Below are 22,381 nucleotides of genomic sequence, written 5' to 3' on the forward strand. Positions count from 1 at the left end.
CCAAAAAAAGACACAAAATGACCAAAAAAGACACAAATTGACCACAAAATGATCAAAAAAGACACAAAAAGACCAAAAAAAGACCACAAAATGACCAAAAAAGACACAAAATGACCAAAAAAAGACACAAAATGACCAAAAAAGACAAAATGACAAAAAAAAGACACAAAATGACCACAAAAAGACACAAAATGACCAAAAAATGATTAAAAAAAAGACACAAAATGACCTAAAAAGACACAAAATGACAAAAAAAGACACAAAATGATCAAAAAAGACACAAAATTACCAAAAAAAGACCAAAAAAAGACACAAAATGAACAAAAAAGACACAAAATGACAAAAAAATTATTTAAAAAAAGACACAAAATGACCTAAAAAGACACAAAATGACCAAAAAAGACACAAATTGACCACAAAATGATCAAAAAAGACACAAAATGACAAAAAAAGACACAAAATGACAAAAAAATGATTAAAAAAAGACACAAAATGAACAAAAAAAGACATTAAGTGACCAAAAAGACTAAAACAAATGATTTGGCGACCCCCAGAAATCATCTCGCGACCCCAATTGGGGTCCCGACCCCAAGGTTGAGAATAGCTGCATTAAGTCATAATCATAAACCTGACAACCATAATTAAAAGCCAGGTTGTTCCCAGTTTCCCCCCTTTGTAGTATAACCTTCACTTTTTAAAATATTTCATGTTACATGATAATTTTGAGGAATTTACTCGGCGTGATTAAATTGAGCACATCCTCAAAGTTTAAGAGCTTCATCTCAGACGTTCAGTCTTTCATGTAGTGGAAAAAAGTAGCGTGTGTCTATTATTATCTCAGCCTGGGTGAACAGGTTCAAAGAATACTTCTGCATGAAATGTTAGACAGCGTTACAGCCTCAGTTTGCCGGTCACAAGTGACTGACTTGTATCTAAAAGCAGCTCTGCCGTTACATAAAAGGATGAAAACCTGCCCAAACGCTGTAACAGGAGCTTGTGATGGCTGCTGGATAAAAGAGTCCAGAGACGGATATCTCCCCACAGCTGGGCTAAAGTTTCACTTTTCTCTTGTCCTTCAGTTTGACTATTGATTGTAAACAACACCGATACCTCAAGCAGTGCACATACTCTTCCTCCTGGCCTATATGTGCTGTCAATGCGTCCTTTTATTGAGGACACCGAGCTCCTAATGTAGTCTTAAAATAAGCTGGCCTGCTGAAAAAATGAAGAGATTCTGGTGCAAGGTTATTATAGTTAACGAAAACTAACGAAATAACGAAAACTAGAATTGAAAAAACATTTTCGTTAACTGAAATAAAAATAAAAAAACTAGAGTTTTTAAAAACGATAACTAACTGAAACTGTATTTTGTGGTTACAAAACTAACTAAAATTATAGTGGAAATGTCCTTCGTTTTGGTTTTTGTCAACTTTTTTCATTCATAATTCAGTGTTTCTATTTGAACATGCAACACATGGTGAATATGTTTACTGAGACTGGGATGTTTACACTAGAACCAAAATACAAAACAGTTAATAACCTTATTGGGGCTGAGATGATAAACCAAAGGAAATAAAGGAAACATTTATTATGACCTCTTTGAATCTGGCACCCAACACATAGCCCATTACAAAAAAACTAAAACTAACAATAAAACTAATAAAAACTAAACTAAAACTAAGCATTTTCAAAAAAATAAAAACTAAACTAAAACTAAAAAACTTACTAAAACTAACTGAATTTGAAAACAAAAATTCATAACGAAATTAAAACTAAAACTAATGAAAAATCCAAAACTATTATAACCTTGTTCTGGTGGTGATGACAGGAAGATGAAACAATGAGAATGTTTAAAGACAAACAGATAATGTTCGACAGCAGAAAGTCAGGCAGAGTTTGTGTAATCAAGCGTGTCATGTAGGTCAACATAACACGGATGTTTGTCTCCAGATGAAAAGGATCTAAATTCCCCAGTTGATTACTTACATTAAGACAAGTTTCCTGAGATTTTATATTTGCAAATGAACTTTCAGTGAATTTAGGAGATGCAAATAGACAAAGTGTAGTAAAATAATCACCTAAATGTGTATTTTGGATATTTTCTTTCCACTAGTGTGAAAGCAAATAGCCCATAAACTACATTTTCACCATCTTTTGGTGAATAAATTGATATATAAATTATATATATGATATTTAAACAAACCGCTCTGCAAAAAAAAATCAGAATATAGATGGGAATTAAACCTGAAAGTTTCTTTATACTGCTCGTAAGTGCTGCTGAAGTAGATATTTCTGGCTCAAAGTATGAAAAAAGTAAAAAACGAAAAAATTAATTATGAAATGACCTTTTAAAACATATTTTTTTTTCAATTCCCCACATTTTGCACTGCAGGTAAATATGGTACAAATGTGTAATTAATTGATCTCACCATGAAACTTCCCTGGTTGATTACTTGCAGTGAGAAAATAATTTATTTGCATTACAATTTTTTCTATATTTTACAAAATGCAGAAGAGGCACTATCTAATGCTAACTTTCAGTGAATTTAGGAGATGCAAATAGACAAAGTGTAGTAAAATAAACACCTAAATGTGTATTTTGGATATTTTCTTTCCACTAGTGTGAAAGCAAATAGCCCATAAACTACATTTTCACCATGTTTTGGTGAATAAATTGTTATATAAATTAGGCTATGTCTGATATATAAACAAACCGCTCTGCAAAAAAAATCAGAATATAGATGGGAATTAAACCTGAAAGTTTCTTTATACTGCTCGTAAGTGCTGCTGAAGTACATATTTCTGGCTCAAAAATGAAAAAATTAATTATGAAAATTACCTTTTAAAACATTTTTTTTTTTTAATTTGCTACATTTTGCACTGCAGGTGAATATGATACAAATGTGTAATTAATTAATTGATCTCACCATGAAACTTCCCTGGTTGATTACTTGCAGTAAGAAAATAATTTATTTGCATTAAAATTTTTTCTATATTTTACAAAATGCAGAAGAGGCACTATCTAATGCTAACTTTCAGTGAGTTTAGAAGATGCAAATAGACAAAGTGTAGTAAAATAAACACCTAAATGTGTATTTTGGATATTTTCTTTCCACTAGTGTGAAAGCAGATAGCCCATAAACTACATTTTCACCATCTTTTGGTGAATAAATTGTTATATAAATTAGGCTATATCTGATATATAAACAAACCGCTCTGCAAAAAAAATCTGAATATAGATGGGAATTAAACCTGAAAGTTTCTTTATAATGCTCGTAAGTGCTGCTAAAGTAGATATTTCTGGCTCAAAGTATGAAAAAAATAAAAAATGAGAAAATTAATTATGAAAATGACCTTTTAAAACATTTTGCACTGCAGGTGAATATGATACAAATGTGTAATTAATTGATCTCACCATGAAACTTCCCTGGTTGATTACTTGCAGTGAGAAAATAATTTATTTGCATTACAATTTTTTCTATATTTTACAAAATGCTGAAGAGGCACTATCTAATGCTAACTTTTGGTGCATTTTGGAGAAATCTACAGATGCAAATAGACCAAATAGTGCATGAAAATAATTTTTTTCGCCTTTCTGCTGTTAAACACACCCAAAGCTCACACGAATGTCACACAAACAGGCGTCCTCTGCTGAGCGCCCACACCCACAGTCTTTTGGGGAAAGGTATCTCCGCTCTCCAGTGTTTCCTGAACCCAACACTGCTGTGCAGAGGAAGGGTGTGTTGTTTCGTGTGTGTGTGTGTTTGTGTGTGTGTGTGTGTGTGTGTGTGTGTGTGTGTGTGTGTGAACTACAGCTGTCATGTTGATGGCTGTATAATGAGAGGTTTGTCACAGAGGAAGTGGGTTGTCAGTGGTGTGCGTATGCATGAGGTTAAGATAACTTATTTTGCAAACAGTGAACATTTTGAGTTGGCAAAATAAAAGCTGATAACACGAGATTCACATTTACATTTAGTCATTTAGCAAAGCGGCTTACAGGAAGAGTAAAAGCAAACAATCAAGGTATAGTGCAATAAGAGCTATTAGTGCTAGTGACAATTCTTTGAGGAGTAGAATTATCATGTGGTATAGGACAGTGGTTCTCAACCTTGGGGTCGGGACCCCAATTGGGGTCGCAAGATGATTTCTGGGGGTCGCCAAATCATTTTGGAAGTCAGCTCTGTCTCCACTGTGTTAAAGTGTTAATGTGTTTTAGTCTTTTTGGTCAATTTGTGTCTTTTTTGGTAATTTTGTGTCTTTTTTTGGTGATTTTGTGTCTTTTTTTGCTGATTTTGTGTCTTTTTTGGTGATTTTGTGTCTTTTTTGGTGATTTTGTGTCTTTTTTGATCATTTGGTGGTCAATTTGTGTCTTTTTTTGGTCATTTTGTTTCCTTTTTTTGGTCATTTTGTGTCTTTTTTGATCATTTGGTGGGCAATTTGTCTTTTTTTGGTCATTTTGTGTAGTTTTGGTCATTATGTTTCCTTTTTTAGTAATTTTGTGTCTTTTTTTGGTCATTTTGTGTCTTTTTTTTGGTCATTTTGTGTCTTTTTGGTCAATATGTGTCTTTTTTGGTAATTTTGTGTCTTTTTTTTGGTAATTTTGTGTCTTTTTTTGGTGATTTTGTGTCTTTTTTTGGTGATTTTGTGTCTTTTTTGGTGATTTTGTGTCTTTTTTGATCATTTGGTGGTCAATTTGTGTCTTTTTTTGGTCATTTTGTTTTCTTTTTTTGGTCATTTTGTGTCTTTTTTGATCATTTGGTGGTCAATTTGTGTCTTTTTTTGGTCATTTTGTGTCTTTTTGGTCATTATGTTTCCTTTTTTAGTAATTTTGTGTCTTTTTTTGGTCATTTTGTGTCTTTTTGGTCATTTTGTGTCTTTTTTTGGTCATTTTGATTTCTTTTTTTGGTCATTTTGTGTCTTTTTTGGTCATTTTGTTTTCTTTTTTTGGTCATTTTGTTTCTTTTTTGGGTGATCTGAACTGTGCGTGTGAGATTGTGTTCAGTGAGCGGGGGTCGCGGACAACATGCATGTTAAATTGGGGGTCGCGACTCAAAAAGGTTGAGAACTACTGGTCTAGGAGAGAAGATGCTCTCTGAAGAGCTTCAGGACTTTTTTAAAGGTAGAGAGGGAATTTTCCTAGAATGAATAATCTGTGGTGAAAGTCACCCTCCCCTGCAGACAGAAGTGGTGAAACCCATTTTGACGCAATAGTCGAAATGTTTCATGACCTGAAGTGACCTCTGTGTCATTGGGATCATTTTAATCAGCAAATATCATTTCTAATGTTTGATCATACATTTTTCATGTCCTCTTAGCTTCATCAGATAATACTGAGAGAAAGAGACGGATGTTCATTTTTACCACCTCAGCTAATAGCATTTCATACCGGTTTCATACGTTACCACAGCTGAAGTGAACCGCTGACTAGAATAGAGCTTTGTGAATGTCAGTTTACAGTAAAATGCTTCAGATGCTGCTGACTGACGCCTCAGATATAAGCATGACACAATAAGACACAATAAGTATTTCATATTTTTCTTTATTGTAAAGAAATCTCATGGAAAAAAACAACTAACACTGACTACTATAGAACTACTATAAATAACTGGCATCTTCAGGAAACAATGTCCATTTTATAGAATTTCATAAAAAATCTATCATGACTGATGTTTATACAAAGAGAAACACGCGTCAAGCTCGTGTTGGCTGATTGTTTTCTTATATAATTATGATAAATAGAATTATAGATATATATTGCCGTAGCCAAATTGATCACTCCCCATGTTTAGAGTGTACTGTACTGAGTGTAATTGACAAAATAAGTGCAATATATTGCAGTATCAAAAAGTGTAGGAATTTTGTGTCTTTTTTTGGTGATTTTGTGTCTTTTTTGGTGATTTTGTGTAGTTTTTGATCATTTGGTGGTCAATTTGTGTCTTTTTTTGGTCATTTTGTTTCCTATTTTTGGTCATTTTGTGTCTTTTTTGATCATTTGGTGGTCAATTTGTGTCTTTTTGGTCATTATGTTTCCTTTTTTAGTAATTTTGTGTCTTTTTTGGTCATTATGTTTCCTTTTTTAGTAATTTTGTGTCTTTTTTGGTCATTTTGTGTCTTTTTTTGGTCATTTTGTGTCTTTTTTTGGTCATTTTGTGTCTTTTTGGTCAGTATGTGTCTTTTTTGGTCATTTTGTGTCTTGTTTAGTCATTTTGTGTAGGAATATGCTGAAAAGGATTCAGTCTGTAAATACATCTAACTTTAAAAAGCCAACAAAAAAACGAACAAAATGATAATAGTATGATGAAATTTGAAAAAGAAATTGAAAGAAAAAGTTGTTGGCAGTCAGAATAGACAGAGGTTAAGATGTTTCATATTATGTAAGAGATTTAAAGTGAAGCTCAGTCACACAGTGACCTGGTTAATCCTTTGTATGAAGCAGGAAGTGCAGGCTGCCTTCCAACTAATGAGGATTAATTGTTGAGCAAACAACAAAGTAAATATGAACTGATGCTTTCTTCAAATACTGCCATAAATGGATTTGGGACAACAGCCTCAAATGGAGCACAGCATATAGTAACAGCTGAACAAAATGTATTAGTAGTGATCAAAAATCTGCCCTAAACAAGCCACGATCACTTTTACATTTTGCTTTTTTTTTTCCAATTCAGTTTAAAAAACCTATATAGTTGTTGTTCCTCCTTAAAACTTACTTTGGCTAAACAAGTGAGATTATTTAATTTTAAACAACACAATAAATATAATAAAGGTCAATGATTATGTACATTCACTGAGTGAAGATTTAGAAAATAAAACATATATTTCTCGCTAGAAATGTGATCAAAATCCATTTTTATGCAGAAACAAAGTCAGAATATTGATTTTTCACTAAAAATGAGAGAACTGTCCGCCATGTTTTTTGTTCTGACTGCTGGGACCTTGAAAGTCACGTGACTTGGAACAAACCAATAGGAAAACTTATTAACTGTCTTTAACTTGCATTGTAGCCAAATCCGTGTCAGTTTCACGGAAATTTGAGCGATTCCGTGGCTATTCCACGGATTTCTGTGAGACCAGGTTGGAATATAAATGGTGATGTGGAGCTTGTTTGACATGATAAACAAAAACAAGTCAGAGAGAGTCTTGAATTTAGTCACATACACCTTCTATTAGTGCCTTCTGATGCTTTTATAATATTGGCGTGTAGCCCCTCTGAAGGTTTCTTTAGTAATATGATGGAGAGTCTTGTCACATGTTATTTTTTTTTATTTTTTTTAAACATTTGTTTATTGATTTTTCAGTGACATAACAAAATCAAGAGAGGACATTACGAGAGTCAAAACAGTGTCAAGTGTAACAAGTAAAATAATAAAAATAATACATAAAATATAAAATAATAAAATAAAATAAATAATTAATTAAATAAATAAAAATGGAAGCGAACAACAAATACACAGAACAAAACAAAAACACAAATAGGTCACCCACTGCTAAATAAAAGTCTAATAATATGTTCACTTAACCCTATAAAGCCAAGTGTATCATATTTGATACACAAGTTTTTGAGACCTAAACATCATCAGTGTGATATTTTTTTCCTGAAAAACCTGATGTATACATGTGTTGAAGAAAAAAAAAAGAGCAACAAATTGCACAAAAATACAAGATATAGCAAAAATGTATATGCAGGTTCCACTGGTGGATCAGTCATTGCTGCGTGAAAACTTCATATCAGCAGATGTATGATGTTGTGTTATATGGAAAAAAATATTTTGCATGTTTGAGGAAAATGTAAGAAAGTAAAGCCTTAAAAGGTTAAAAATGTTGGGTTTTATATGTTTTTGTTAGTTCAAGAAAAACAAACTGAGCAACAAATTGCACAAAAAGAACTGATGTATCAAATATGATACAAATTAGAATCATATATCCCTATTGTTTTTAGATTTTTTTTTTTAAATTACCTGTCAGCAGGTTCAAGAAACACTCACACAGTTTAAAAAAAGAAGAATTTTCTGGCAATTATTTAGTGGTTCAGGCTTTAAAGCATGGGTCTCAAACTCGCGGCCCGCGGGCCAATTGCGGCCCTCAAGACGATATTTTGTGGCCCCCACCTTGATATGAAAGTTTAATGTGGAAGGTCCCTTTAATTACTTATTTTGGTAATTTTGTGTCTCTTTTTTTGGTATTTGTGTCTTTTTTAATAATTTTGTGTCTTTTTTTTGTAATTCTGTGTCTTTCTTTGGTCATTTTGTGTCTTTTTCAAATCATTTTGTGTCTTTTTTTTCTAATTATGTGGGGTTTTTTGGTCATTTTGTGTCTTTTTTGGGGTCATTTTGTGTCTTTTTTAAATTATTTTGTGTCTTTTTTGGTAATTCTATGTATTTTTTCGTCATTTGGTGTCTTTGCGGCCCCCAGGCTATTTGAGTTTGAGACCCCTGCTTTATAGGGTTAAGCAGAGATAAATTAAAAACATTCCCAGCATGCTACAAAATCACACAAGAAAAACTCACAACTAGTAGACAATCAGGGTGGCTACTCAGGAAAACGGACCCCAAGTTTTATCAAACTGTCACATGTTGTTATTGTCTTTGTTTTCATGCCTCAGACGTAACCTTTTGTGCCTTTTGTCTGTTTCTCAGTGCTCAGAGACTCAGAAGCTCCTGAACATCGCCAAAGAGCTTCTCCACACTGAAGAGGCCTACGTCAAACGACTCAACCTCCTCGATCAGGTAACGCCGGGCCTCTCCGTCTCCTTTTCCTGTTGGCCTGTTTGATTTGATTTGATTTGATTTGATACTTTATTTATACCAAGAGGTAGATTTGGTGTGCAGTCGAGTGAGATGTCTCAGCACAAAACACACAGCATACAGACATTAAGAACACAACAGACAGATGAAAGACACAGTAACCATTAAGCAAATAAAAAACTCAAAGAAGTGCACCACTGCATCCCATTGAATGCCTGTTGGTGAGAGTGACAGTGTGTTTTGGATGCCTTTGGTCCAAATTTCAATCTCCTAAGTGTGCCAGTGTTCTTAGTGATTGAGATCAGGGCTGAGCTGGATTAAAACTGGACAACAACCCCTTCCTCTGTTGACGGGATTACTCAGAGGAGCGTAAGCACCATCATGTGAGAAAGTCATTGTGTGTGTGTGTGCGTGTGTTTTATATGTATACATGTGCAGTATAAATACAGCTTTGTCACCACAAAACTGAGCATGTGCACTAACTACACTGTAAAAAATATTCTGTTTAATTTACGGTAAAATACCGGCAGCTGTGGTTGCCAGAACTTTACCGTAAAGAATACAGTGAGTGGGTTTTCTACTGTAAATTTAAATGTAAATATCAGCAAAATCTGTCATTTAGACTGAAAAATCACTTGCCATTTTATCCCTATTGTGTCTCTTTTTCGTAATTTTGTGTCTCATTTGATAATTTTACGTATTGTTTTGGTCATTTTGTGTCTTTTTTTTGATAATTTCATGTCTCTTTTGGTCGTTTTCTGTCTTTTTTTTGTCATTTTGTGTCTTTTTAGATAGTTTTGTGTCTCTTTTGGTCATTTTGTGTCTTTTTTGATGGTTTTGTGTCTCTTTTGGTCGTTTTCTGTCTTTTTTTGTCATTTTGTGTCTTTTTAGATAGTTTTGTGTCTCTTTTGGTCATTTTTTGTCTTTTTTGATGGTTTTGTGTCTCTTTTGGTCGTTTTCTGTCTCTTTTTTTGGTCGTTTTGTGACTGTTTTGGTCATTTTAGGTCCTTTGTTAGGTCCTTTGGTCTGCTATTATTTTTAGGGTAGTTATGTCCTTGTGACGTTATGGTATTTCTCCATTCATTTTAAATGAAAAATCTGATATTTTTTACAGCAAAACTGTGTTTTCTAAAGTTTATGACAGAAAAAAGTAAAAGTTTTGTGCTATTCTTTGATTTACGGTAATTAAAAGTGTCTACTACGGTGATATTACATTTTTAATTTCACGCCCTATTTCTGATATAATTTTTGTGTTTTACTGTAATTTCTACAAACATTTTTACAGTGTACACTATAAAAACTGTTTGTAGAAATTACAGTAAAATGCTGTCAAATTGCATGAGAAATACGGCCTAAAATAAAAAAAAATTGCATATCACCATAATAGACACTTTTAATTACTGTAAATCACAGAATAGAACAAAACTTTTGAAAAACACACAGTTTTACTTTAAAAATATTTTTAAAAAGCATGTAAAATGAATGGAGAAATACCATATTGTCTCAAGGACACAATTACCTTTAAATAAAGGGACTACTCAGTCTAAATTACAGTTTTTGCTCATATTTACATTTAAATTTACAGTAGAAAACCCACTCACTGTAATTTTTACGGTGAAATTCTGGCAACCACAGCTGCCGGTATTTTACCGTAAATTTAACAGATTATTTTTTACAGTGCATGGGGGTATATAAAGCTGCACAAATTGTTGTGTTTGTGTGTCACGTCCTCACAGTGCCCTCGTTCACTACTTGTATGTAAATCCTGTGGATTAAAGATGTGTTTCCGGACTCTTAACTGGGTTTATAATTAGAAAGCTCTTTGCACTTTAAAAAAAACAACAGTCTGGACTCCGTGATGCTGCAAAGATTTAGCTGTTTCGATTTCATTAACCCTATAAAGCCAAGTGTATCATATTAGATACAGTAATTTTTGAGACCTCTACATCATCAAAAACCTGATGTATACATGTGTTGAAGATAAACAAACTGAGCAACAAATTGCACAAAAATACCAGATGTAGCAAAAATGATATGCAGGTTCCACGAATGGATCAGTCATTGCTGCATTAAAAAACTTCATATCAGCAGATGTATGATGTTGTGTTATATGGAAAAAATATGTATTTTGCATGGTTGAGGAAAAAGGAAAAGTTAAAGTCTTAATAGGTTAAAAATGTTAGGTTTTATATGTTTTTGTTAGTTCGAGAAAAACAAACTGTGAGCAACAAAATGCACAAAAAGACCTGATGTATCAAATATGATACAAATTAGAATTCATATATGCAATTTATTTATTTCTTAAAATTCGTCATCAGGTTAATAAGCACTCAGTTTTTACAAAAATTGAATTTTCTGGCAATTATTTCATGGTTCAGGCTTTATAGGGTTAATGGAGAATCCTGCACCATGCATGATCAAAAATACTATAAACTATACAAAGACATTATAGGAAAGTTTTAAGCGGTGCCTCATCCCGTTATTTTGACAAGGGATGTGAGCTCAAATTGTGGTGACAGCCATTCAAGACAAATAATCTCCTCTGTGCAGCCTCCTTGTTATGCAGAGTCTTCAGTGCGTTGAGTTAAACTTCCTCAAGGTTCAGTACCAGGTTGCATAAACCCCTGAGGCTAATGCTGCCCTTACATTTTCATCTAAGGATGCATAAAACTACCATAAGGATTTCATTGGGGTGTTGGAAAAGAAATCACTTGATCTCTAAGTGTTTGCCCATAGCTGCTTAAATATTCCTTTATGTGTTGCTGGAAGGTTCTTTGTAACCATTTTTCCTCTGAGGACTTTAAGGGACTCATACTCTTTAAAGTGAAATAATTCATGCAACATAAGAGTGGCTGAATTTATGCTCTTTTAACCCATTGAAGCCTGGAAAGCGGATACGTCGTTTTGTAATATTTGTACCAAGGTTATAATAGTTTTGGATTTTTCATTAGTTTTAGTTTTAATTTTGTTGTGGATTTTTGTTTTCAAATTCAGTTAGTTTTAGTTAGTTTTTAGAGTGAGTTTTCTAGTTTTGGTTTAGTTTTTATTTTTTGAAAATGCTTAGTTTTAGTTTAGTTTTTATTAGTTTTAGTGTTAGTTTTTTGTAATTGGCTATGTGTTGGGTGCGAGATTCAAATAGATCATAATAAATTTTCGTTGGTTTTCGTTAACTATAATAACCTTGATTTGTATAAGCTCTCAAATACTTTTTGAATTTCATTTCTATCTGCTACAGAGGCTGAAAAATCTATTATTTAGTAGAAGCGTGGACTCTTCTGTTGAATTTCCAGAAAAACTTCAGGTTTTAGGGGCTGTTTTTAAAATCGCCCAGAGGTTTTACAGGAAGTTTTAGGCGTCAATGGGTTAATGGCAGTCCTCGTCTTGCAATGCAAGTGGGTAAACAGCTATTATAGTTAATGTCAACACTGTAATATTAATGTTTGCACCAGCTACTTTTTTTAACTCCACCAGTTTTTTGACTCCTTGCTTGTGCATCTACTTTATACTATAACTAGGTTTAATTTGCTTTGGCTTTCACTGTTCTTTGTGGAGAAAATTCATATCTCCTGTCCTATTTGACTTTGTTGTTCTTCAAGTATTCTTTAAGTTTTTCATTTTGGAGAAGTTAGACATACCACAGAAAATAATGCAATGTCATGTACAGTTAAAGGATAATGATGAAGTGAATGGAGCTCAGACAATGGAACTGAAGTGCACATGTGTTATTATGACAGTAATGACTGTGAAAACCTTAAACTTTCTGTAAGAAGAGAGGAACTCCTCAGTTTAGGGAAATATTTTGCATAAGGGAGAAACTAAAGTTTGAACTTAAGTTAGTTTAAACTAACCTGACACTGACTAACTAGCTTATTATCTTGATTCATCTATTTGTCATGTATTTGCATATAAAATATCAGGAAATAGACTCTTTTTAGAATAAGTTTAAATGATCCCCTAATTCCCACCTCCATTAGTTTAAAGCCCTGATCTGATCCTGCACTCTGCTCTTTGAGCTCCTTTGTCAGCTTTGTTAAAAAGGGTCATTGTGTAGTTTTTTCAGCCTGTATTTTTGTTCACTCATGTTTGTGATGAGAATTTACTCGCAGTGGTTGAGTCTTGTTCCTCTTTGTTCGGTTCATGTGGTACAGACGTGCACAGTCGCCCTATCACAGTGCAGATATGGTGTGTGTGCTGCTGAGGGCAGACAAGCCTCACAGTTAACTTCCTGTTTTTGTCACAGCACCTTTTGCACCACACTTGTTTCCATGGAAACAAGAGTGTCAATCCTCTGCTGTGAAGCAAGAGGTGATGGAAGTGAAGCCTGAAACAATATATAGGCCTACACTGCAAAAAAAGAAACGTTGGGTGAACTCAAAATTTCAAGGCAACAAACTTCAATAAAATTTTAAAAGTTGGACAATTAAACTTAATATTTTAAGTTTTGTTTTTGAGTTTGCTCAACTCTGAATTTCTCTGGCACGATTGTAACGCCGCGATGAAATGTCAGCTAATGTTGTAGCCACAATTTTTGCGTGTGCGTGTGTGTGTTTTATATTTATACATGTGCAGTATAAATACAGCTTTGTCACCACAAAACTGAGCATGTGCACTAACTACACTATAAAAAGTGTTTGTAGAAATTACAGTAAAATGCTGTCAAATTGCATGAGAAATACGGCCTAAAATAAAAAAAATTGCATATCACCATAATATACACTTTTAATTCAGATTCACTTTTCATTTAAATCACAGAATAGAACAAAACTTTTGAAAAACACACAGTTTTACTGTAAAAATATTTTTAAAAAGCATGTAAAATGAATGGAGAAATACCATATTGTCTCAAGGACACAATTACCTTTAAATAAAGGGACTACTCAGTCTAAATTACAGTTTTTGCTGATATTTACATTTAAATTTACAGTAGAAAACCCACCCACTGTAATTTTTACGGTGAAACATGAAACATGTCAGCTAATGTTGTAGCCACAATTTTGAGTTAGCATTGATACGCTAATGGCTACTCTTGTAGCTGTAACAAGCAGCGCCGCTAGCATCAGTTAGCCGCTAGCATCAGCTAGCCGCTAGCATCAGCTAGTCGCTAGTATCAGCTAGCTGCTAGCATCAGCTAGCTGCTAGCATCAGTTAGCCGCTAGCTTTCGCTAATGACCAAATTTCACTGATTTCCCGCATTTCCCAACAAAGAAATAAGAGTTATCAGAACTATTGTCCCTTGTTGTGAACCCCAACTTAAAGATATAAGTAACAACAACTCACCAACTTGTTTTTGAGCAGACAACTGGCTTCCTTTGTTGTGCTAACTTACATTATTGCGCTAATTGTCAGTAATTTATATTTCCAAGTTTTACCAAATTAAATCACTGTTTTAGGCCAAAAAATACAAGTTGGCTTTTTTACAGTGTAGCAGGAGTATGATAGGATAGTATTATATTTGATTTCATAGCTGTATCTATAAGACTGCAACTGCAAGATTAGATTTTATCCTGACATAAACATTTATCACTAACAATTCTGATAATTAGTTGATCGTTTAAATGTTTCCTCCAGTAATTTAGTTGGGCACTTTCATAAAGGTGTGGGACTCATGGGACATAACTGGAGCAGCAGAGGAGATTTCCAGATCCATGTGCTGGGATTTTTGTTAAAAGTGCTTGAAACTAGAGCCTGATGGATATGGGACTCTTGAGACCGATACTGATTTTACAGGGGAAATTTATAGATAACCGATATGGTGGCCAGTATAGTCATTTTTGAGCTGCAATGAGAATAGAATATATATATATATTTTTTTCTATTTAGATTGTGCCCTGTTTTTTCACCTGTCTGCAAATGTACTGAGAGAGCTACTTTCTTAAACATAAAACTTTATTAAATAATATTTAACATTATAATACATTATAGAAACAATGCATTACATTGTCAGCCAATTATATAAATGATTACTGATAAAATAAAGAATAAATAGGAATAAATTAATTGCTAAATAAACATCATTACCGTTCAGTTTCAGTCAATTTTTGACTATAGAAAAATAATAAATACATTAATAGCTAAAACAATTTCTAAATCATGACAGGCAATGTTTTCTGCATAATATATTGTGAAAAAAAGTTTTCATAATGGCACATATCGGACAACATATACATCCCGATATGCCTATGATAGACCAATATCTGTCGATAATATCTGTCAACCAATATATCTGTCATGCTCTACTTTAACTGTTTAAATTGCTACAAAATCAATTTTATTGGAGTTCATAATGCTCAGTCTTTGCTAACATTTTCACAAATGTGCATTTAATCGTAAAAACCCCATAATATAATACGACATTTTAATGTCAAAGGTCACTTTTGTCTTCATTCCTCTCTATTTCTCTTCTCTCTCTTCTTCTTTCTCGTCTTAAGTATAATAGGTATATCTTAACCACACAAAAATGGATTAAAACCACCTACAGGTTTTGCTACTAGGCCAATTTTCATTTATTTTTATGACATTTTATCGACAAAACAATTGAATCAAAGTTGCAGCCATGGTGCACTGCATTACTGGATATGTCAACTACAAATAGGAAGTGTAGTTATAACTGAAAACTAAACTAAAAGTAAGAGTCCATCAAGTTTATATTTTATAGTTTATAGGAGTGTCTGAAAACGGCACCTAAGCACTAAAGTTTAAGCTGATGCCCGCACTTAAGAAGCTAAATCTGGAAGAAATGATTATGTTTATGTGGCTAAACAACAACATGGAAACTTCTCCGTCTCTGTTTACATGCCTGCTCCATGAATAGGAGCCAGATTTGGGTGTTTTTGGACACAGTTGCACGCGTGTTTGTATACATATGTTGTTGTTTTTTCCCTGCAGGTATTTTGCACTAAGCTCACAGAGGCTGGGATCCCTCAGGACGTGATTACAGGCATCTTCTCCAACATCTCCTCCATCTACTGCTTCCATGACAAATTCCTGCTGCCTGAGCTCAAGACACGCATTACTGGAGAATGGTGAGACACAAACACCCAGCATCAGAGTGATGTCATCGCAAAGATGGCCTGGCTCTGGTTGTGGTCAGTTCGACAGTTGGTGTTGGCTGTAAAAAAAAAAAAAAAAGACAGCTGGGCGGCAGTGGAGGCCATTATTATCAGGTTTTCAGTGGTGTCGGGTTACAAGGTTGTGTGTCAGAGCTGCAGAGAGAACTCATTTTCTGCCTTCTTTTTTTTTTTTTTTTACAGTCAGCAGGAAATTTACCCCCAGTGTGTGTTATTGTGCCAACATCAGCCACCCTTGGTGGATAATGACTCCTCTAGAGGGCTGTGTTTAGGGAAATCACCTGTCACATAGTGGTTCCTTTCACATTTTTTTTCTGGAACTCATTAAAATGTATTGGCTCACGCAGAAAAGCTTAAAAAGTGGAACACACACTCACACAGCCAGTCAGAAAAGTGCATCTCAGGAAGAAGAAGGTTCATAAGAAGGATTGACATGTGGAATTCCCCAAAAATGATTTTGAGATTACTGTCTGAGTCTTCATTTGTTTCTTACTTCTGAAGAATGATATCAGTGCTTCCTGTCAAGTTCTCTTAATAGGGCACTCATTGAAATACTTGCAAATTCCAAATTTCAACCCTAGAGAATATCAGAGGATATTACATACTGCCAGAATGTGTAAAAAAAACATGAGAAAAATAATATTTTGAGAAAAAAGTTTATGAGATTAAAGTGGCAAATCTACGAGAATTTTTTTTAGCAGATTTATGAGATTTAAAGTGGTGAACATAGGAGAAAAAAGTTTTTTCTCGTAAATCTGCGACTTTTTTCGCACAGATTTGCCACTTTAATCTAGTAAATTTGCAACTTTTTTCTCGAAATATTACCTGAAGTTACCAAATATAGTTCTTTGCCCAATAAAGGATTAAATAGAAATGTGACATACTTGTATGTACTTGGGTACTTTTATTTTATGCTTCTAAAACTTATAGACCTTATGTATAAAATAGTATGAAGCTGTGACTTTTTGGAAGAAAGTAGCAGCTACTGTAAGATTTTGAATCAACCCTTGGATTAACTTGCAAATTCCAAATTTCAACCCTAGAGAATATTGGAGGATATTACATACTGCCAGAATGTGTAAAAAAACATGCGAAAATAATATTTTGAGAAAAAAGTTTACGAGATTAAAGTGGCAAATCTACGAGAATTTTTTTTGCAGATTTATGAGATTTAAAATGGTGAATCTGGGAGTTTTTTCTCGTAAATCTGCGACTTTTTTCGCGCAGATTTGCCACTTTAAATCTCTTAAATCTGCAACTTTTTTTCTTGTAGATTTGCCACTTTAATCTAGTAAATTTGCAACTTTTTCTCGAAATATTACCTGAAGTTACCAAATATAGTTCTTTGCCCGATAAAGGAAACTTCTAGACCCTTAGTCCTGTATAAAATAGTATGAAGTTGTGACTTTTCGGAAGAAAGTAGCAGCTACTGTTAGATTTTGAATCAACCCTTGGATTAACTTGCAAATTCCAAATTTAAATTTAAAAATAATATTTTGAGAAAAAAATTTACGAGATTAAAGTGGCAAATCTACGAGAATTTTTTTTTGCAAATTTATGAGATTTAAAGTGGTGAATCTGGGAGAGAAAAGTTTTTTCTCGTAAATCTGCGACTTTTTCGCGCAGATTTGCTACTTTAATCTAGTAAATTTGCAACTTTTTCTCTAAATATTACCTGAAGTTACCAAATATAGTTCTTTGCCCGATAAAGGATTAAATAGAAATGTGACATACTTGTATGTGCTTGGGTACTTCTATTTTATGCTTCTAAAACTTCTAGACCCTTAGTCCTGTATAAAATAGTATGAAGTTGTGACTTTTTGGAAGAAAGTAGCAGCTACTGTTAGATTTTGAATCAACCCTTGGATTAATCTGTGTGTTTAGGGACTCCAACCCTCGTATTGGAGACATCCTCCAGAAACTGGCTCCGTTCATGAAGATGTACGGTGAATATGTGAAGAACTTTGACCGAGCCATGGACCTGGTCAACACCTGGACACAGCGGTCTTCACAGTTCAAGAGCGTTGTCCAGAATATACAGGTAGGCATCTGTGTTTGTCATTGTTGTCTCCAAATCAGACATCTGCTGTTGAAATTTCACAGTTAGCATTATTTATTTTTTTTAAATGCAATTTTGAATGCTGCAATTTTACTTGCAGTACTGCAGTATTTCTACACTGTGACGTGAATGTTTTTGTGTTCTATGATTGAACAATACACCTTTACATAAACAAATACATATATATTAAAATGAGCCCCACCTTTACTAGCTGCAACATGCATCTGTCACTGATAATATAATATACATTATTCTGACTATTCTGTATAATAAGCACTTGTACTCTTGGTATTTTAAGTATATTTTGATGCTAATATTGTAAAAAAAAAAAAATGCAGGACTTTTACTTGCAACAGAATATCTCTAAAATGGTGTTACTACTTGATTAGCAGGATCACAGTGGATGTATGCTCATACCACTTCACAAAATAGCTTGTTTTTTCCTTATTGATGAGTTCTAATCTGTGTTTTGTGTTGAAACCAACAGAAACAGGATGTGTGTGGGAACCTGACGTTGCAGCACCATATGCTGGAGCCGGTCCAGAGGATTCCTCGCTACGAGCTGCTGCTCAAAGACTACCTGAAGAAGCTGCCTGAGGACACTCTGGACCGAAAAGATGCAGAGAGTGAGACATTTGACCCTCTGTTTCTACTGTAACACACACACTGCTGCAGTATTCTCTCTTTTTGTCACCCTGTTTTACCTCTATTCCACCTTTTTAGTAGCTTTTTTTACACAAAGAATACATCAACACATGGAGGATGAATCTTGTTCAACAAGTAGGCCTAGATAATTCATTATCTATATCAGTAGTTCTCAACCTTTTTGAGTCGCGACCCCCAATTTAACATGCATGTTGTCCGCGACCCCCACTCACTGAACACAATCTCACACGCACAGTTCAGATCACCCAAAAAAAGAAACAAAATGATTAAAAAAAGTAATCAAAATGACCAAAAAAGACACAAAATGACCACAAAAGACACAAAATGACCACAAAAGACACAAAATGACCAAAAAAAGACACAAAATGACCCAAAAAAGAAACAAAATAACACAAAAAAGACACAAAAATACCAAAAAAAGGAAACGAAATGACCAAAAAAGACACAAAATGACCCAAAAAATCATTAAGTGACCAAAAAGACTAAAACACATGAACACTTTAACACAGTGGAGACAGAGCTGACTTCCAAAATGATTTGGCGACCCCCAGAAATCATCTCGCGACCCCAATTGGGGTCCCGACCCCAAGGTTGAGAACAGCTGATCTATATTAAACTCAAAGCAGTTGAAGGAATCTCTAGGCGACAGTGTCCTCATTATGATATAGAGGAAATGAACTTGGTTGGACTGGAGTGCAGCCATTCGGCATAAAGTGATGAAATAATTAGAGGTGGCATGAACACAAAAAGGTGAATGAAACGACCTGGAGAGAGGTGGAGTGATGCAGATTCACATTCCAGACAGCACAGGTGAAGCTCTGACATGTCATCTCACTTTAATAATGCACAAAGGAGCATTTATGTTCACCCTGAGTTATATTTAGCCTGGCTAACACCAGACTATTCTCAAATGAGGGCTAGTCTGGCAACGAGCAATGTATTTCTCCGTAGAGGAGGTGTGGTTTACGATCCTCCAGAGCCGTTTATTGGGCGCTTAGAATGTCTATCAAAGCGTCTGTAGGTAGCTCTTAGCCAATCAGATCAGTTATACCAGATGACGTAGTAGAGCAACAGAGATGGATGTTTGTTGTGTGTGTGTCTGTGAGAGAGTGTTGCTGCTGCTTTGCTTCTCCAGTTCTCGCTTTCTGCAAGATTATTTATTTTCACGCTTTATTCCCCCTCATGTCATTCAGCCACACATCCACTGATTTTATGGGCAATAAACAAGCTGCTGAGGGTCTCTGGGGGCTCCACTGTCCGCGGTAGCGAGGCTATTAGCCGCTAGCGACGCTAATAGCCGCTAGTGACGCTAATAGCCCCGCTCCCATACGCCGGTGAGCTCAGCGGAGCTGCCGAGAGACCTTTCGCCTTTCAACTTTGGCTCTAAACTATTTAAAACACCATCCACAGCTAAAGAGAGTTTCGCGTCTGCAGCAGCCATGTTGGATCCGTAAGAAAACTACAAGCTTCCAAGTGCCGAGTAGTACGCGTCATCGTCTTGCCGTCCCTCCCCGCTCTGTGATTGGATCCCTAAAACAGGGCTAAGAATCCTTCCTGGTTTCCAGACCCTTTCGCAGTTCGAAATTAAATTCGAGCTCGCAAGGCAGTCTGGGTATACCCAGGCTAAGTTATATCGCTTTATTTATTTATTTATTTACTTTATATAAAGGTGTATAGAGTGGTGGGTCTTGAGGAAAATAAGTGCTCTGATGTTTGGCTATAAATTGCGAAATACAAAACTACTCCCAAAGTCATGAGGAGTTGATAATTCAATTCACCTTGTAGTATGTGATCATATCTATCTTCAGTGTGAGGATTTCCCCCCTTGCTGCTCCGCTTTTGCACAAACCTTGTTAAGGAGCCTGTTGATGATATTTAAGCCCTATTTGCCCTGGACTAGTATTGTACAGGGACCTCTGGTAATTTGAAGGAATTGTCAAGGGGGAATCCATCACAAACCACATTTGGCCAGACACAGAGGCCATGTGTTGATATTATTTCCTTGCAAATCATTATTTTTATTTTACTTTATTTGATTTTGTAATTCTTCTCCCTCGTCCCTTTTTTCAGAACTACGGAGGGTGCTTTGGCAATTCTACTGTAAATAAAGGTTTTTGGCAGCATTTTGTGTGCAAATTCAAGAGGCTCATCTTGCTAAAGAGCACTCTTGTTGTTAGGGAATCTGATGTTCCCCAGAGCCCTGACATAATAATAGTCTCTGTATATTTGGCCACTTTGTGTCATGACTCTTCATGATGCATGTTATCACATTGTTTCATTACGTACCTATGAAAAAGTACAGCAAAATTGAATATGTCTCATGTTCCAGTTAAGATAGAGATAGAGATTTGATTTGATTCCAGAAACTGCCTTTCTTTAAAAGTGCAACAAACAAACAAAATATCCCTCAGAGTCTTGGCTCTTTTATCACAAACGAACAGATTCATGCTTTATGCACAGGATATTTGTTTTGCTAGTAATAATAATAAAAAAGCATCATTATTAAGATAAGCAAGAATCAGTGTGATGTGAATAAAATGAGGTGTTCTTCTTTAAGGTTTAAGAGGAATAACTTAGCTTCATTAGGTTAACAGGATCATTTAATCCAGGGGTGTCAAACTCTGGCCCACGGGCCAAATTTGGCCCGCAGTGTAATTTCATTTGGCCCGCGAGCCAATATCAAATTATTATATTATTATTGTACTATAAAAGCTGACCAGCCGGTATTATACGCCGCATTTACAGCTAATACTAGATTTATTATTGTTATTTTATTTTTAAATGTATTAACCTGTTGAAAAACTTTATTTTGATATTTAAATCAGAAGGATGCAAATAGAAAAGAGGCATACGATTTTTATTTGATTTTTATTTAATAAATTAATGACATTGATGTGTTTTTTATTTGAAATTTGATTTTGCATGTCTGCACTATTTAGTTATATATTGTATGTTTATAAGCGTTGCTGGTTCCATATTTAATGTTAAAGCAAAACATGTTTGGTATATATTAAAAGGTTTATTTGTTCAATGTTGGCCCGCGATTTTATTCAAGTTTTACATTTTGGCCCATTGTGTATTTGAGTTTGACACCCCTGGTTTAATCTATCATGGAGGTGATGGCAGGATTATATTCTGGTTACACAGTTGTTAGTTAGTAGTTTCATCTACAAATACTTCACATCAGTGCGCAACTCTTAAAAAAAAAATCTATTTTATGTGATCTGATGTCCTCCCACATCCATGTTTCCATTTACCTGAGCATTAAGCTCACCACGGTGTTGTCTGGAGTCTGTGGAGGGGTTTTCTCTCGTCCTCTCCAGTGAAAAGCACTTCATCACAGTTGTTTTGGCCTCATTTCCTCCGGCTGTGTGTCTCTTCTGTTTATGTAGGCCATGATTAAGATGGCTGACTCAGGTGCTCACAGGGCTCTCTGCTGGCTAAAAGCCACCTAATGCATGCAGAGGGTTTATAATGTTACACTGTAAAAAAGAAACTGTTGTTTTCACGGTAAAAAACCGGCAGCTGTGGTTGCCAGAACTTTACCGTAATAAATATGGTGCAACTTTTTGTAACATTACGGTAAAATGATATTAACACTGTTGATTTCACGTTTAAAATTTCCATTTTATTCCATTTTTACTATTTTTTCCATCAAAAGAAACGCTGTTCTGCCATATGATTGACAAGAAAATACTTTATAAATGCTGCATAAATTAAATATAAAGATATTACTATTAAATATCAGTATATTTTTTGCTAGAGATATGGTGTTTTACATTTAACAGTGAGAAAAATTATTTTTACAAACATAAATGCAAAAATTACAGTGATGCTTGTATATATAT

The 22,381-nt window shown here is 34.6% G+C and overlaps 1 protein-coding gene across 1 annotated transcript in view; it reads left to right on the forward strand.

The window, feature by feature from the left end:
* The window catches only part of fgd (faciogenital dysplasia), a 102,041-nt gene that overhangs the window by 61,209 nt on the left and 18,451 nt on the right, over positions 1-22,381 (forward strand). Inside the window, exons 5-8 of the mRNA XM_059333935.1 lie at positions 8,634-8,723; positions 15,627-15,763; positions 17,693-17,849; positions 18,355-18,493. Coding sequence (XP_059189918.1) covers positions 8,634-8,723; positions 15,627-15,763; positions 17,693-17,849; positions 18,355-18,493 — 523 coding nt within the window. The remainder of the gene's footprint in view (positions 1-8,633; positions 8,724-15,626; positions 15,764-17,692; positions 17,850-18,354; positions 18,494-22,381) is intronic.

The sequence above is a fragment of the Centropristis striata genome, chromosome 5 (assembly GCF_030273125.1).
Source record: "Centropristis striata isolate RG_2023a ecotype Rhode Island chromosome 5, C.striata_1.0, whole genome shotgun sequence".
Lineage (NCBI taxonomy): Eukaryota > Metazoa > Chordata > Actinopteri > Perciformes > Serranidae > Centropristis > Centropristis striata.